The sequence below is a fragment of the Anser cygnoides genome, chromosome 1 (assembly GCF_040182565.1).
Source record: "Anser cygnoides isolate HZ-2024a breed goose chromosome 1, Taihu_goose_T2T_genome, whole genome shotgun sequence".
Lineage (NCBI taxonomy): Eukaryota > Metazoa > Chordata > Aves > Anseriformes > Anatidae > Anser > Anser cygnoides.
Genome location: NC_089873.1, coordinates 44,049,289 through 44,063,663, shown reverse-complemented (window position 1 = coordinate 44,063,663; position 14,375 = coordinate 44,049,289). Strand labels below are relative to the sequence as shown.

General features: G+C 46.7%; 1 protein-coding gene across 7 annotated transcripts in view; it reads right to left on the bottom strand.

Moving 5' to 3' along the window:
• The window catches only part of MEI1 (meiotic double-stranded break formation protein 1), a 36,087-nt gene extending 21,761 nt beyond the window's left edge, over positions 1-14,326 (bottom strand). For 5 of the 7 annotated variants that reach the window (XM_066993622.1, XM_066993629.1, XM_066993643.1 and 2 more), the window contains exons 1-12: positions 13,997-14,326; positions 13,665-13,772; positions 11,315-11,365; positions 9,620-9,693; positions 8,826-8,931; positions 7,938-8,141; positions 7,070-7,200; positions 6,361-6,475; positions 5,451-5,567; positions 4,801-4,900; positions 2,205-2,339; positions 1,553-1,667 (exon numbers count right to left, since the gene is read on the bottom strand). In XM_066993622.1, the coding sequence (XP_066849723.1) occupies positions 1,553-1,667; positions 2,205-2,339; positions 4,801-4,900; positions 5,451-5,567; positions 6,361-6,475; positions 7,070-7,200; positions 7,938-8,141; positions 8,826-8,931; positions 9,620-9,693; positions 11,315-11,365; positions 13,665-13,772; positions 13,997-14,198 (1,458 nt within the window). In that variant the 5' untranslated portion in view covers positions 14,199-14,326. Of the gene's footprint in view, positions 1-1,552; positions 1,668-2,204; positions 2,340-4,800; positions 4,901-5,450; positions 5,568-6,360; positions 6,476-7,069; positions 7,201-7,937; positions 8,142-8,825; positions 8,932-9,619; positions 9,694-11,314; positions 11,366-13,648; positions 13,773-13,996 lie in introns of all 7 variants that reach the window. The other 2 variants (XM_048078868.2, XM_048078870.2) reach the window with 2 other exon arrangements.
• Between the last annotated feature and the right edge of the window lie 49 nt (positions 14,327-14,375).

Below are 14,375 nucleotides of genomic sequence, written 5' to 3'. Positions count from 1 at the left end.
TTGTGTTCAGTGTCAGACAAAATGGTTTTATTCCCTGATACCAGCAGTAGGAGAAGAACATTTTTCATTTCAATCACTTCTTTTACATAGGTGTTTCTTTACTATTCTGCTTTCCCTAGGGAGGGCAGAGTTAGAGATTTACTGTGCTCTTCCTAGGGAAGGCAGAATTACAGGGCTAATTCTGCACTACTGTGTCCCTTGGGTGGTATAGCCTGTAATGCCATGGTTTGGTCTAATCTAAGTTTTAAACAGCTCAGCTTCAAACCCTTCTGGGAATACTTGGATAGTGGTTGGTTTTGTTTGTTTGTTTGTTTGTTTTTAATTTATTGTGTTTCTTCCAATTACTATTGACTCGGTGCTGAGCAGTTTCTCTCCCTCTTCAGAAATCTTATAAGTTCTCCACTCTGGCTCAGATTTGTAAGCAACTATACATGTACTGGCCCTTGTTCCCACACAGCATCCTACTGAGTTTAGCCAGAAGCCACCTGCAGGGTCAGAGTTCATCATCTGCCCAAGCTGGGAAACACTTGGAACTCAAAATTTGCCTTTACACCGTAACCTGTTGAGGTGGTCTGCTCTGAATACTGCCAGAGGATGACTTGGCAATGCATTGGGCCTGGCAGTTCAGAACTCCTTATCTTCCCCCATTTGATACTGCAACACGTTATTACAGCTACAATCATTTCTCCTTTTCCCCCATTAAAGACAGCCTGAATGTCTATGCTGTCTGCCTAATTACCTTCCTGTGAAGCTTTTCATCCTGACACAAAGCTGTGTGTGCAAATAGATTGACCAACATCTACCTATGGGGCAGAAAGCTTTTATGTTTTCTCCAGGCAGATAAGACAGACATTTGGTACCAAACAACTTGGGCCTAAAGATAGCTCAGCAGGTATTTTGGGTTCTGGCACCCCCACAAGATGCTCTTGCCACTCCAAAAATGCAATCTAAACCTACATGACCCTGAGCCTAAAGCAAGAAGGCTCAGGCCTTGCCTTGTCACTAGTCATCAGCGATGGGAGCTCCCCTCACAGGTGCACAGGTCCCAGCAGCACATCACATTAACTGCGTATTCCAGGAACATATTCCAGGAACATATTCCAGGAACAGGAAGGGATTGGCAGTTCAAATAGCGGCTAACAACTCCCTTGCTAAGGAATCACTGTGTATACAACGTGACTCTCTTGGTCTGAAGGCACAGCGAGAGATGTTCATTGCCAAAAAAATAGACTGCGTGATGCAGCCTACAAGTGGGGGCCCAAAGAAGGGGAGGTTCAAATGAACCTAGCAGCGCTGAATATATAACGAGAGCAGCACGCTCACTTGGTGCCCCACCAATTTTCACTGATTTAAAAAGAGCACTCACCAGCACCCATCTTTTGCTCCTTCAGAGATGATGATTGTTACCTTGTCAAGGCATGAGGAGCAAAAGAAACACCAGAGACCCCAACAGTCACAGGTAAGGGTACGGAACATATAAACAACATCCACATGCTAGGAGGATCATCCCTATCCAGCTTGGTCCTACCAATGAGCACAACTCGTGACTTACTGCATGCTTCTTGCTACTCTGTGGTGGGGAAAGGTCAGCACATCTCTTCAGCACTGCCTCCAGCAGTTTCTGCAGCTTTTCATACGGGACTGGAGGAGAGCTCAGATGGTCCTTCCTGAACAAGAAGAAAGAAAGACAGCATGTGCATTCCCTGCTGGGGACATTCCACGTGGGAAGGAGACACCAGCAGAAATAACACCCCTTTGGATAGCAGTGTGCCACTGCCATTTCTCTCCAGCACAACATACTAAGGTCACAAGGTCTGAATAGCGCCTTCATGCAGATGTGAGCCCAAACACACCCTCGCTGCGTTTAGTGTCCACTCCCATTACATTCAGGAAACATATCACTGTACGTGGTCTTATGCTTGGTCTTTCTTATCTGTTGGGATAGGCCAGAGCGTGACACAGCCACAGCAGCTGCAGTTACAGGCCTGCCTGGGATGCTAGGTCCTTGCTGCAGCATCTTGCTGCCTACCACAGCTCCAGCGCCCCGGCAGGTGGGTGGGAAGCTAGCTCTGCTATACCCATGCCTACTCAGCCAGAATTCCCACTGCAGTGCACACTCACCCACACAGACACAAGGGAGCCACAGAGACCAACACTTCTTCAGATCTATCTGAAGAAAAGCCTGTAAACGCTTTCCTGCCTACCTCAGAAAAGCTGCCACAGCTTTCACAGCCTCCACTACCACCTCCAGCACTGGGCAGTCCACTGTCTTCATCAGAACATCAATGGCATCTAGGCATATGCCTCGGTTTGTGAATAACGTGATTTCCACTGGTTGCCTGCGAAGAGGAAACAGAATAAGCAAGAATAATATTGTCAGAGTAAGCAACAGTATCATCCTCCCCTTATCTGACCAAATGGACAGCTGAGCCGTGTGGTTCCAACCATGCTTTTCAGTATTCAGAGCCAGCTGCTCTCAAGGATGTAGTCTCAAATTTGAGCAGGTGGAGGGTTTGCTACAAAGAGTGAACTTCAGCAGGTCTGGAGCCCCACTATGATGAAAAAAACCCCGCAGCCTGGATAACTCTGTGAGTGTACCAGCAAATAGTGACATGAAAAGCACATGAAAAACAGGCTCTGCAAAACACAGAGATCTCTCTACCTAGGACTTAATTCCGAGACCATCTGCTCTGACCATTTGCAGGTTAATCTGGCAATCCATATTTCTGAGTAAACAAGTAAACACTACCATCCTAGAACAAGGACAAGGCCATGATAATAGCTTCCCTAACAGTCCTACAGCAGTTCTAATGGCAGATGCTGCCAGAAGGGCTGGAACTTTCAAGAACTTAAAAAGTAAACAGGAAAACAAAAAACAAACAAAAAAAAAACCAATGGGTTTGACTTTTTTTCTTGATAGTGACCATTTTGGTCATCTGATCACCTTGTGGCCCAACACCTTTGAGTATTCAACACAAGAGCACGGAGGGATGACAAGTCATTAATCCCATTACTGGGCAGAGATGTGCAAAGGGCAGACTGTGCTCATGTGGCTCCTGGCAAGTCAGGTACAATCGTGAAATAAGGGAGAAGACAGGCAGCTACATGTGGGAGAGAGGCACTAATGGCCTGCCAGAGGGCCTCTCCAAAGCAAAGCAAGAAAAGAAGGACAGCATGACAGCATCCAGACTTGGAAGCCGGAGTATTCCCTGTTACTCAGTTTTCACAGACATGCCAGACTAAGGCAAGCCAGGAGCACAAGCTCCCATGCACAAATGTAAGAGAAAAGCAAACTTCAGTAGAAATTAAATTTGCAGCTCAGCTTCAGGGCAAAAAGTGAGCAGAGGCAGAACCACTCTTTAGTTACTCAACGGGATCAAATCCAGTTTGACAGTCACCTCACGTTCTGCTGTGAGAAAAGGCTGAGAGGTGGGCAAGGCAGGGAAAAGGCCGGGGAGCTCAGGCACCAGGATCAGCCTCTGGCCCAAGCCGTAAGTAATGTGCTGAACTTGAAGTTGTTTCTACTTATACTGTAATTCTATTAATCTCCTCTATTTCCTTCCTTTAATCACTGACCCTCTGAAGTAAAACACATCGGGAAAAAAAGTCCTCGCTGACTCATGCAGGGAGGAAGGGATGGAGGAGTGCTGCTGACTCACTCAAGAGGCACAAACCCACTTGCAATATGGTGCACTAGGATGTCTGCAGGGCCTGGAAAAAAATGCATTAAGGACAGCACTCCTGCACCTTCCTGCAGCCTCTTGTCTCCAGGCCCCAGACTGTGCCTGCCACTCCGTGCTGGGAGATGCAAGGAGCACTCCAGGGAGAGCTACACACCATTCCTGACACTTCTAACAGTGCCAACAGAGGCAGCACGTCCTGTCTGGATAACACCAGAGCGTGGTGGTCACTTACAGAGCAAGGGAATCCAGCTGCAAGAAAAAACAAGAAGAGAGGTTCCAGGATGAGACCCTTCTCTCCGTATGATATAGTTTTAAATAAAGTGACATTTCAAATGTAAACCTCAGAGAAACAGAATGTGTACGCTAGAAAATTGGAGTAATTGCACAGAGCGTTCCCTTTGTTTTACAAGCATAAATGCTGTAATTAGTGTTTCCCACATTCTGGTTTCTCTTTCTGACAGATCCCACACTGGCATCCTCACGCTGTTCTAGTGCAGCTGCTTTTCCTTCTCCTTTTTAACCTACCACTTGCTATAAAATTGACTGACATTTCCAAAATTCAGCTCCAGGGCTCTCCTGGGGGAACTAAGTGGCGAAAACAAGACTCTGTCACTACCATGACAGGACAGGAACAAGATCACACAGGCAGGAACAGGAAGCACAGAAGATAAACAAGCCAGGGTATGTTATTCCTTAGCAGAAAACAAGGGAAAAACTGACAGAACACATTAATATTTCAGCCTGGAATTTGTTTTTGCTGTTTGAATTTAGCTCAGCTGATGACAGAGGACTCGAAGCCATGGAATTTACATGCTCTATTTTGTCACTCTTAGCAGGAGCCAGCCTGCTCAAATACACCTGGACCTTCCTAGTCTTCCCCTCCTGTTCTGTCTACAGCTGAAAGGAAAATTCACCTCCCAGACTGCCAAGGAAGCAGGGGGATGCAGATATACTGGTGGTTGTATGCACAAAGAGGACAACGTGCTTCAAACACAAAAGCTCTAGCAGTGTAGGTATTGGTCCTTAGACAAAAACCTTAAAAAGCAAAAGCACAACAGTTTCCATTTTGGAGCACCAAAAGCTGCCTGTGCAAGCCAGATAGAGGGCACTTCCTTACCGTTTCAGTATTTCAGTGAAGAGCAGGAGCCCTTGCTTGTGTAACTCCACATTGTTCAGCTGCAGGACATCTTGGAGACTCCTCACCAGAGATTCAATGCCTGCAATGTTCAAGAGAAGTCACAGAGAGGGTTTTTAATACCCCAAATTCCAGGATGGAAGCAAAATGAACTTTTGAAAGGAAGGAAGATTTAAACAATCATTTTTCTGAGCCACTGGCAGAAACAACTCTCTAAAATACTGTATTCACTCAGCTCCCTGATCACAGGCCTTAATCTCCACTGCAGGAGGAAAGTTCAGAAGAATGGAAGGAATTTGGCCTTCCTAAATCCATCCTTGGCATCTCCACTGCAACACCTAGTAGTAACTCCTGATAACTGGTTACTACTAATAGTAAGGTTATACTAACAGTCATCATAACTAGTTATTATAATGGATGCATGCTCATCGGCAACTCATTAGGACAGTGGCACTGTAAATTCAAGCCGTGGCAGACATCACAAATATATCTGGTGAGTACTCATTTTCAGTGCTTTATAAATCCTGACTGGAAACTGTGATTGTGTGTGAAGTGCTGAAATGCAGCTCGAGGCACAAGCAATGCTGGCAGCATTACTTGCGGTCGCTCTGTCGGAAAGGCTGATGACTCACCATAGACTGTGTGACACTTGGAAAAGAAAAGGCGTTCTTCAGTTAGCAGAAGCAGACAGCAATACACTGACCAGATGAGAATCTCGCTGTTGCACAAGAGACACTCGAACAGGAATTCTGTGAACACAGGCACACACAAATAAGGGCACCCTGGTAAAAGGCAGTCTGTTCACAGCATGCACAGCTGCTCCTAGAATGGAGCAGAGGGAGGAGGAGGAAAGCAGGAGGCATAGCAACAGCCATAGGGAGAACTGTTGTATTATGAAATGGCAGGAATGGAGGCTGGAATGGATTCTTGGAGGTATGCTAGTCTTCAAAACACAGTGACTAGAGAGCAGAGACCCACAGGCAGGCTTCTTCCCAGCACAAACTTATACAGCAGGAGCTGAATTGTGGTTCTCACCTTTGGCACAAATGAAGAGCCACAAAGCAAGCTATAACAGGTGAAGTGATCTTTTCTCTCAGAACTTTTCTGTCTCACAAAGAATTTGCAAAAACAGAGCATTTCTGTGTTGTGGGAGTAGAGTGAATCAATGAACCATCTCCCACAGCTGGATTCTAAAGCTAGATCTCCTAAACCAAGTTCTGCGCACACTTACAATATTTAGTGGGATAAGATGGAAACCCTGCCTATTTAGGCTTTGTATCTATACTGCATGATGGGCCTTGACCTCAAGGAATGTCCAGATTCTTGCAGAGGAAACTCCATTCTGCCTGTTGACAGCTGCTATTATACTTCCAACTGAAAACTCCTTCTTCACTTCTATTTCTAAAATCACATTAGACATTTTTACTGATACAAAAAGGTCATTGCATAGATTACGCCAGCAGTGGATCTCATGGGGCCAGACTGATTCCTAAAACAAAGAGCCAGAGAGACAAACAATACAATGTTATTGCACTTCTTTACCTGGGACATCTGCGTGAATAAAGGCAGGAGCATATCTGCTGGGAGAGTGAACCAGCACTGCAGCCACACAGTGAGAACTCGCTGCCTGTAACATCTCATCTCTGGTCAACAAAAACTGTTGGGAAGCAAAAGCCAAAAAGAAAAAAATGAAGGAAACTGTGCAGATATGAGCAGTGAACAGTTCCTTCTAAATTTTTAAATTTAAAATAACTAAATAAAATCTCTCTCTTTTGGCATGTATTTCACTGATTAAACTTGGTAAGGCAAAGCAAAACACTAGGCCAAATCCACAAAAAATGTGGAAAAACACGAGAACTACAATAGAGAATATAAGAATATAAGAATATATATACACACATATATATTTATATATATATATGCTTATAGAAGAATAGCTCTGCCCCAATGCTTAGTCTTAATGACACTACAAGAGCTTCAAGCAATGGTGAGTAAAACCAGCTGAGGCCACAAGGAAAACCTCTCCCCTGCATGATTCAGGAATGAACAATGAGGAGATCTAAGGGGGTGTCCCCATTTTCCACTGCAGTCTCCACTGCTAGTCAGTGGTGGCAACAGCATTCAAGTTAATCGAATAAAGATTCAATAGAGGCTAATAAATTTTTACTTCTACCAACAATTCATCTCAGAACAAGGGATAACCCGTTAGAAAGTCATAGGCTGCATGCTGTAAGACTACTTTAGCAATCACCTTTTTGAGAACAAGTGGAAGTGGATTTTCCCCTTCTAAGAAGTCAGAGTTTTCAGATTCCTCCTCTGTCCTTGAATTATTCATAAGAATGGATACAAAATGGTCAGACTTCAGCAGCTCCTTTAGCAAACCTGAAAAAGTGGGAACAAGAGTGAACATCATACTGCACATGGGACAGGCTCTTACAGAAATAACTGCACTTAGTTAAAGGACACCCACACATATATAAAAAAAGCACCCCCAGTATAAAAGTATGGAGCATTGTTACAGGTATTGATGCAAATCATCAGTACACATCAGTACAAACTCACAAGGGGTAGTGCCTGAGCTCAACTTTCAAAGGAATCATCATCCTTTTCTAGTGGCTGAGTAGATGATCTAAGGAGCAATCCAATTCTTACTCACCTCCCACAAGAACAAGAAATTCCCTTGATGGTTTGCAAACAAGAAGTGCCAGGAAGGCTGAAATTGTGCACTCCAGCACATAAACGCAGTTGGAAGCATAAATGCATGAAAACACCACTTCCGCATTACCTTTTTAACCTGAAGAACGTGATGCCCCATACCTGAAGATGATATTTGTTAGACTCCTCCCCACTGCCCTACAAATCCCACCTGTCTGTGCATAGCGTTTGCGTTCAGACACTTCCGGGCATTCACTTATACACAGTGCACGTATGCACCTCTAGCAGCAGGTCTGGGTCATTTGATTGCTGTGTGGTAACAGCAAGGATCAACTGCTTCAAACAAGCAGAAAAACAACTCTTCTAGGGACCAACCCACATCAGGACATCTAAACTATCCAAGGATTTCTCCTTTGTTCTAAGCCTTCCCTTGCACCTTGCAGTTTCTCTCAGCAATGCCTTACCCAAACAATTAACCTGAAGCTCCTTTGTCTGAGCATGGCCCAAAGTATTCAAGAAGAGACCACACAGCTTTTCTTCGAAGTGTGCTGAGAGCCTTTCTGTGCCAACAGGAGAGGAGTACAGCTTGCCATACAAGTAGCAGACAGCAGCCTTTACACCTTCGTTTGGGTACTTCAAGCCCAACGGCAGATGATCCACTAAATTACCTAGTGTGAGGAACAGAAATTGCAAGCATTCACACCAATGAACTGATTTTGTTACAGCACCCTTGAAACCTTGTGTTGTAGTTTAAACCCAGTAGGCAGCCAAGCACCACACAGCCGCTCACTGTATCCTCCCAGTCAAAACCGGTATGACTTGCCAAAGCCCACCAGACAGACTGGTGTATGCAGATTACTGAATGCCACGATTAGACGATGCACTACTTCACCACCATCTCTCCCCCTGACCCAGTCAAACATTTAGGAAATCAGGGAATGCTCCTAAGAGTCTCTGAGCAGAGCTACAGTAAAAAATAGCCAGAGGAGCTCACTGTTCAACACATGAAGGTCCACCACCCCCAGCTACCTCCCCACACAGCTAAGTATGCTTACCAGACCCCCAGGGGCTGGACCAAGGAAAGAAAAACTAAATGCATATTCCTGCAGGGCATACATACAAACCCCAGTTCAGAGGCTGGTTTTGCCAGGCTGGCTAAGAGCACGACATCAAGCCTGCTATTGAGGTATTGACCAGCAACCCAAGAGGTCTGAACGCCACTCCAGCTTCTGGGACAAGATTCTTGTGTGGCCTTCATAAACTCACACATCAGGGATGGGGCAGTGCACGCACGCTTAGGTGTATTAGGGCTGTCACTACAACCCCTCAGTGGAGCATGACAGGTTACTCACTGTGCTTTACCACCAGTATATCAGCAAAGACTGGGATGGCATCTGCCAGCTTGCCCAGGAGTGTGAATATGGGCAGGCTGCCTCTCATGGTAGTTGCTTTGCTCAGCTGTAGAGGAGACAGAAAGAAGAAAGAAAAAAGCGTTTCATGGCTAAGAACACAGACCAAAGGTAGAAATGCACACAGAACAGCAAGCTCTCTGTGATATATAATGCTCCAGAACAGGATCTTTCCTAAAGTGGGTCCTCTTCGCCATTTAGGATAGATCAGAGGAAAACTCTGAACACAACGATTAAGTCTTCTAAAAGCAGCAGTGGTCTTTTAATTAATTCAAGAAATCTCTTGCTTATTGTCCCTTTTTATCCCTTTCCCCTCCAGCTCCTTTATGAGCAGATGAACCAGCTGAACTTCTCCCCACTTTTGCTATTTCCTGATTTTTTGTATCCCATAGGGCCACCACAAATTTAGGAATAAAGACAGCAAAAGCACGGGCTGGGAAAGCTCCTCATACCACTGTCATGGTAAGGGAGGAAAAGAAGAATCTGAGGACGGCACACAGCTTCATGAGAACATCATGAAGCCATACAGCTGCAACGTGTCATGGGAACAATAGAAAACTCCGGAGCAGACACCAACAATGCCAAAATCACAGCAGGGGAGCTGGCATTAGGACGTCATGTTACAGCAGAAGCTGCATCTGAGTGCAGTAGCTGCAGTGTTGGAGGGGTTCTCATTCCCCCATCTCTTCAACCTCTGAAAGACTGAAGGGAAGGGCAGGGAATTCATCTTCACTGACCTCTTTTTGGCTTTCATCCAAAATGTAGCACAAGTACTGCTCGGACTTCAGCTCCACTACCAGATGCACCAGAACTAGGCAGGAGAAACAGGATCAGTAACTCACATCGAAGAGCGCTCACAATCCATCTTCCACGGGGCTTTAGCAGGCCAGTGAGCAAAGAGCTTAGACACTAAATGAGCGTGAGGGTGCTGAGAGAGCAGGGTAACACCAGCAGTCCCAGCGCTATTACTCCTGATAGCCCAGCCGGGGCTCCCTGTGGCAATATTACAGCAATCCTAGCAGCATCACAAACCATGCATGGAAATGAACTGCAAGTGACAAACAGAGCATCAGGACACCAAGTAAACATAAGGAACCAGGAAGGGAAGGAAACAAAGCCCTAGTCTGAAGCTATTAAAAAAAAATCTGGTAATTGAATAGAGCAGGCTTCCTGCTGTATGAAAACTGGCCTTTGAAAACATCCTTCCAGAGAAGGCATCAGAGCTGTAACTGCTGAGTGTCCTTAGAAGCAGGCTGAGAGCTCCTCCTCCAGCTGCTACTGTCCCTGAGGTCTACCAGCCATTTCTACCGACTGCAGGTATCCTGTGCACCTTTCCAGAAAGCAAGACCCTACTCATCTTTGCTCCCCTTAACTGAGTCACTGTACCCAACGTTGTTCCATATGATTTGATCAAGCTGGTTTGTATGTATCTTCTTGTCATGGCATGACTCATTGGAAGCAGAGCACACTCTACAGTAACACATTCTTGTCATTTGTATTCTAAGAAAGCATCGTAAAAAAATACCAGAGACTTCTAGGTTTACTGTCTCTTGGTATATCCAGGGCAACAGTGCAGGTTTATCTAGGAGACCTACTTTAGCTAAAGAGATACACCTCTCAGCAGAGGCATATCTTGAGGCAGGTGATATATAGATGGTTTAGTGGTCCTTGCTTGCCCAGCACTCTCAGAATTTCTAAGAATTTTCAAGAATTAGGTGTCATTAAGTTAAAATCCCTCTGTTTGAGAGCATCTATCTCTCAGCTGAACCGTATCATGGCAGAATGACCTCTCACCTTTGTAACACCATTTCAACCACATGCCTGAAAACTTATACCCCTCTGAAAGGAGCTGGTCATATCTCCTTTCATCTCTCGTGGCCGGACAGTAGGAAATCGTTGCTCTGCAAATATCACTAGACTCAGCAGAGATAAGCAAGGTTAACCGGACTGCAGAGATCCCTTCTCAGACCTGCAGGTGCTTCCTTCAGAACAGAAACAAAGGACTGCTCACAAAGGGGACTCTGGAGCCTGTATGGCTAAATCCCAAATAATCTTTGTCCTGAGGAGAAAGCACTAGATCCGAAAGCTCACTGAAGCCAACGGGAAGACTTCCGTTTGCTTTAAGGAGCCTTCAGTCAGGTCCAAAGATGGAGCTGTGTTTACCACTGTTACCAATCTGATGCTAAATTCAAGGTGCATACAGAACCTGTCAGAGAAATGCTAATATTTAAATCTGCATGCACTTCTTCCCTACCCTCACCCTCCCCCCCAAATATTGGCACAGCCTGCTTGTCACTCTTGCGGTTGAAAGAAAACAGATGCTCTTCCCAATTCCAACTGTGCAGAAGCCGAGCATCTCACTCACACTATCAGACAAGATGGACCCTTCTTCACAAACCGCCAGTGGCTGAGACATGACATCTGCCTCTCACCTTCTATGAATTGGTCCTGGGCGTCACTGTCTTCCACAGTATGGCACATCCCTAAAAGATAAACCACAATCAACTGTGGAACTCGTTCCTGCTTGTGATCATCAGTGCTGTAAACACTTTTTGTAAAAAGAGCTGCAAATTCTTTCAGTACTGTTTTGTTTTCCCCCTGCTTCATGTCAGACCAACCTGACTTTGTCAGAGGAGGGTGGATACTCTCAAGGAGTATTTTGTAAAAGGGCCCCTTTAACCAGGACAAAGGGACTATGAGGCGCTCAGTTCTCTTGTAATTTTTACAAGGTTGTTTTTACTCTTGTACTTTAAAGTTGAAGTCAGTGGCTCCACCTATGTAGGTAAATATGAAACTGCAAACATTACCACATCTCACTGCATGTATCCAGCAGCATACATCTGAATTACAACACTCCAGAATGACAGAAGTTAGAGCCCAGCTGTGAGATGTCCCTTCCATCTTCCATTCACACCCATCACTGAGAGCAGCATTCTCCCTCCACAGTACTGAAAACGCTGAGACTACATTTAAACTCTAGGTTTAAGGCATATGGAAACAATTCCAACACTAAATTGAAGCTGTTATCAGGCACCGTTTTCCAAGTTATTTGCACAATTAGGCAACAAATGAGAACAAACCACTGTCTCACTTTGCTGTTTCTTCTCAGAAAGAGCAGTCAGGCACTGGAATGGGTTGCCAAGGGAGGTGGTGGCGTCACTGTCCCTGAGGGTGTTTAAGGAAAGGTTGGATGTGGTGCTTAAGGACATGGTTTAGTGGGTGACATTGGTGGAAGGGGGGTGGTTGGACCAGATGGTCTTGGAGGTCTTTTCCAATCTTGATGATTCTGTGATTCTAACCCTACCTCTCAGCTCCTTCCAACTTCAGGCATCTCCAGCACTGACCAGCCTGGTCCAGAACCCACTTCTGTCACACCACACCAGCTGTTTCAGCATACCCAACCAAGTAACTTCCCTTCCAGATACTCCATGATCTCTCAAAAATGTGACCAACTACACACTGTTGTATTATTACCTATTACACCTATTATTACACCTATTATTGCACCTATTATTACACCTATTATTCTTTGTACCCCAAGCCAAGACTGGGATTCCAACTGTTCCAGGAGTTACACCAAGTACAGCAAAATCCCACAGCTGTCCCCCAAAAAATTTAATTGTATTCTCAGAGAGGCCGATTATTTATGATCAGAGAAGAACACTGAAATGCAACTACGGCTCCCTGTCTTCTGGGGTATTTAGAGTTAGGATCATACAGTGTAGGACTGAATTGGCATAAGCACTGCTCCCTCCACATCTGCACAGGACTGTGTGTGCAGACAATAAAAATGTGTGCAACTCAGAAAACTAAACCTTCAAAAAGCTCTGTTTGTAACGAAACTGTTTCCAACATGCGCACAGCAGAGTTTGTGCTAGGAAACCAACTGGGAAAACACTGCTTGAATTATTCAGTGTGTCATGGGAGGGGAAGGGCAAAACAAGAAATATCTGTGATGTGCAACTGAGATCATGGACTTAAAGAAATCCACTATATTTGCTCTTTGAAGGCACTTGCATTCAGATCTTCCACCTTTCTCTTCCTGCCTTACAGTTCCCTCATTTACACTATTATTTTTTTCTCTGTCAAGATTTAACACATTTCAAAGACCAACAGCACTGCTATGCAAAGAAAAACCAGTCAGAGACGTTCAAGATCTGAGACACTGTTACTGGAAAGGCCCTTTTTTGACACCCCTCTGAACACTGCGTTCTGCTGTGAGGCTAACCCCCCGGAAAGCAGCAGGTATCACAGACCTACAGCTACCAGAATTTCTACAAATCTAACGTGATAGTGTGAAAAAAAGCACTGTATAGATTACTTTGCATATTTGATATTGGATCCTGCAGCACCCTTTTAAGCTCACGCTTTCATTTCTGTGTGAACCTTCGCGTAATGCCAAGCTCAGCAAGACGAGAAAGCAGTGAGGCGTGAGAGCAGGACGGAGGGCAGGCTGAGAAGAGCCATACGCCAGAGCACTCTCTGTTCTCCAGAACGACTTCAAAGGAACGTCAGGAAAATTGCAGGAGCTTTATTAATGTGCCAGTTCTGCTCCTTGGGGAGCGGGGAAATTAATTAACCTCTTCCAAGCAGTTTTCCATGGGGAACAACTACACCTAACAGTGGTGGTGGAAGCATGGAGTTGGCTAACTCAAGTCTCGTTTTTTCCAACGTGTTTGAAATGGGGAGAAACCTCACGTTTTCACACCTATCCCCCCAAAACAGGCACCTGCCTTCTCCCTGGCACGGCACAAGGGAGCTCTTACCAAAGAGGGCTCCTACCAAAGAGGCGCAGACCCTCTCGTCCAGTGCCAACAGCCGGATGACGGGCAGCGCCTGCCAGGCCAGGGCATCGCGCAGCCGGGACAGCGCGTGCTTCTTCCGCACCAGCTGCGGATGGGAGAGGACAAACCCGTCAGGGAGAGGCCAACCCGTCAGGGAGAGGCCAACCCGTCAGGGAGAGGCCAACCCGTTGATGCTTCGGCCTGGGCTAAAGCTCGGCACCACCCGGGGGGCTACCAGCACCGAGCCCCCTCAGCCCAGGGCTGCAAACCCCAGGCTGCGGAGGGGAACGGGGGGGACGGAGGGGAGGCAGTGGGGTCCGCGCTGCCCACCGAGGCACCACCATCGCCCAGGGTGCCCACGGCGCAGGCGAGGCAGAGCGGCGGGCGGAGGGGCAGCGCCCATCCCGCAGCGTGGCGGCCGCACGCCATCCGCCGCCATCACGCGGCCGCCGCCGCCGCCATCAGCTCGGCCCCGCCGGGCCGCGGGCGCGTGCGCAGGGCGGCGGCGGTCGCGACATGGCGGCGGCGACATGGCGGCGGGGCCGGGCTCGGTGGAGCCGCCGCTCGCCCCGCTGCGGAGCGGGGAGGGGAAGGGAGCTTCGCCCGGCCCGGCAGCCCCTCAGAGCGCAGCGGGAGGGCGCTGCGGGGCTCGGTCACCGCCGCCGGGGCAGCGGGGGTGGAGTAACGCGGCGGTGAACCGGCACTGAAG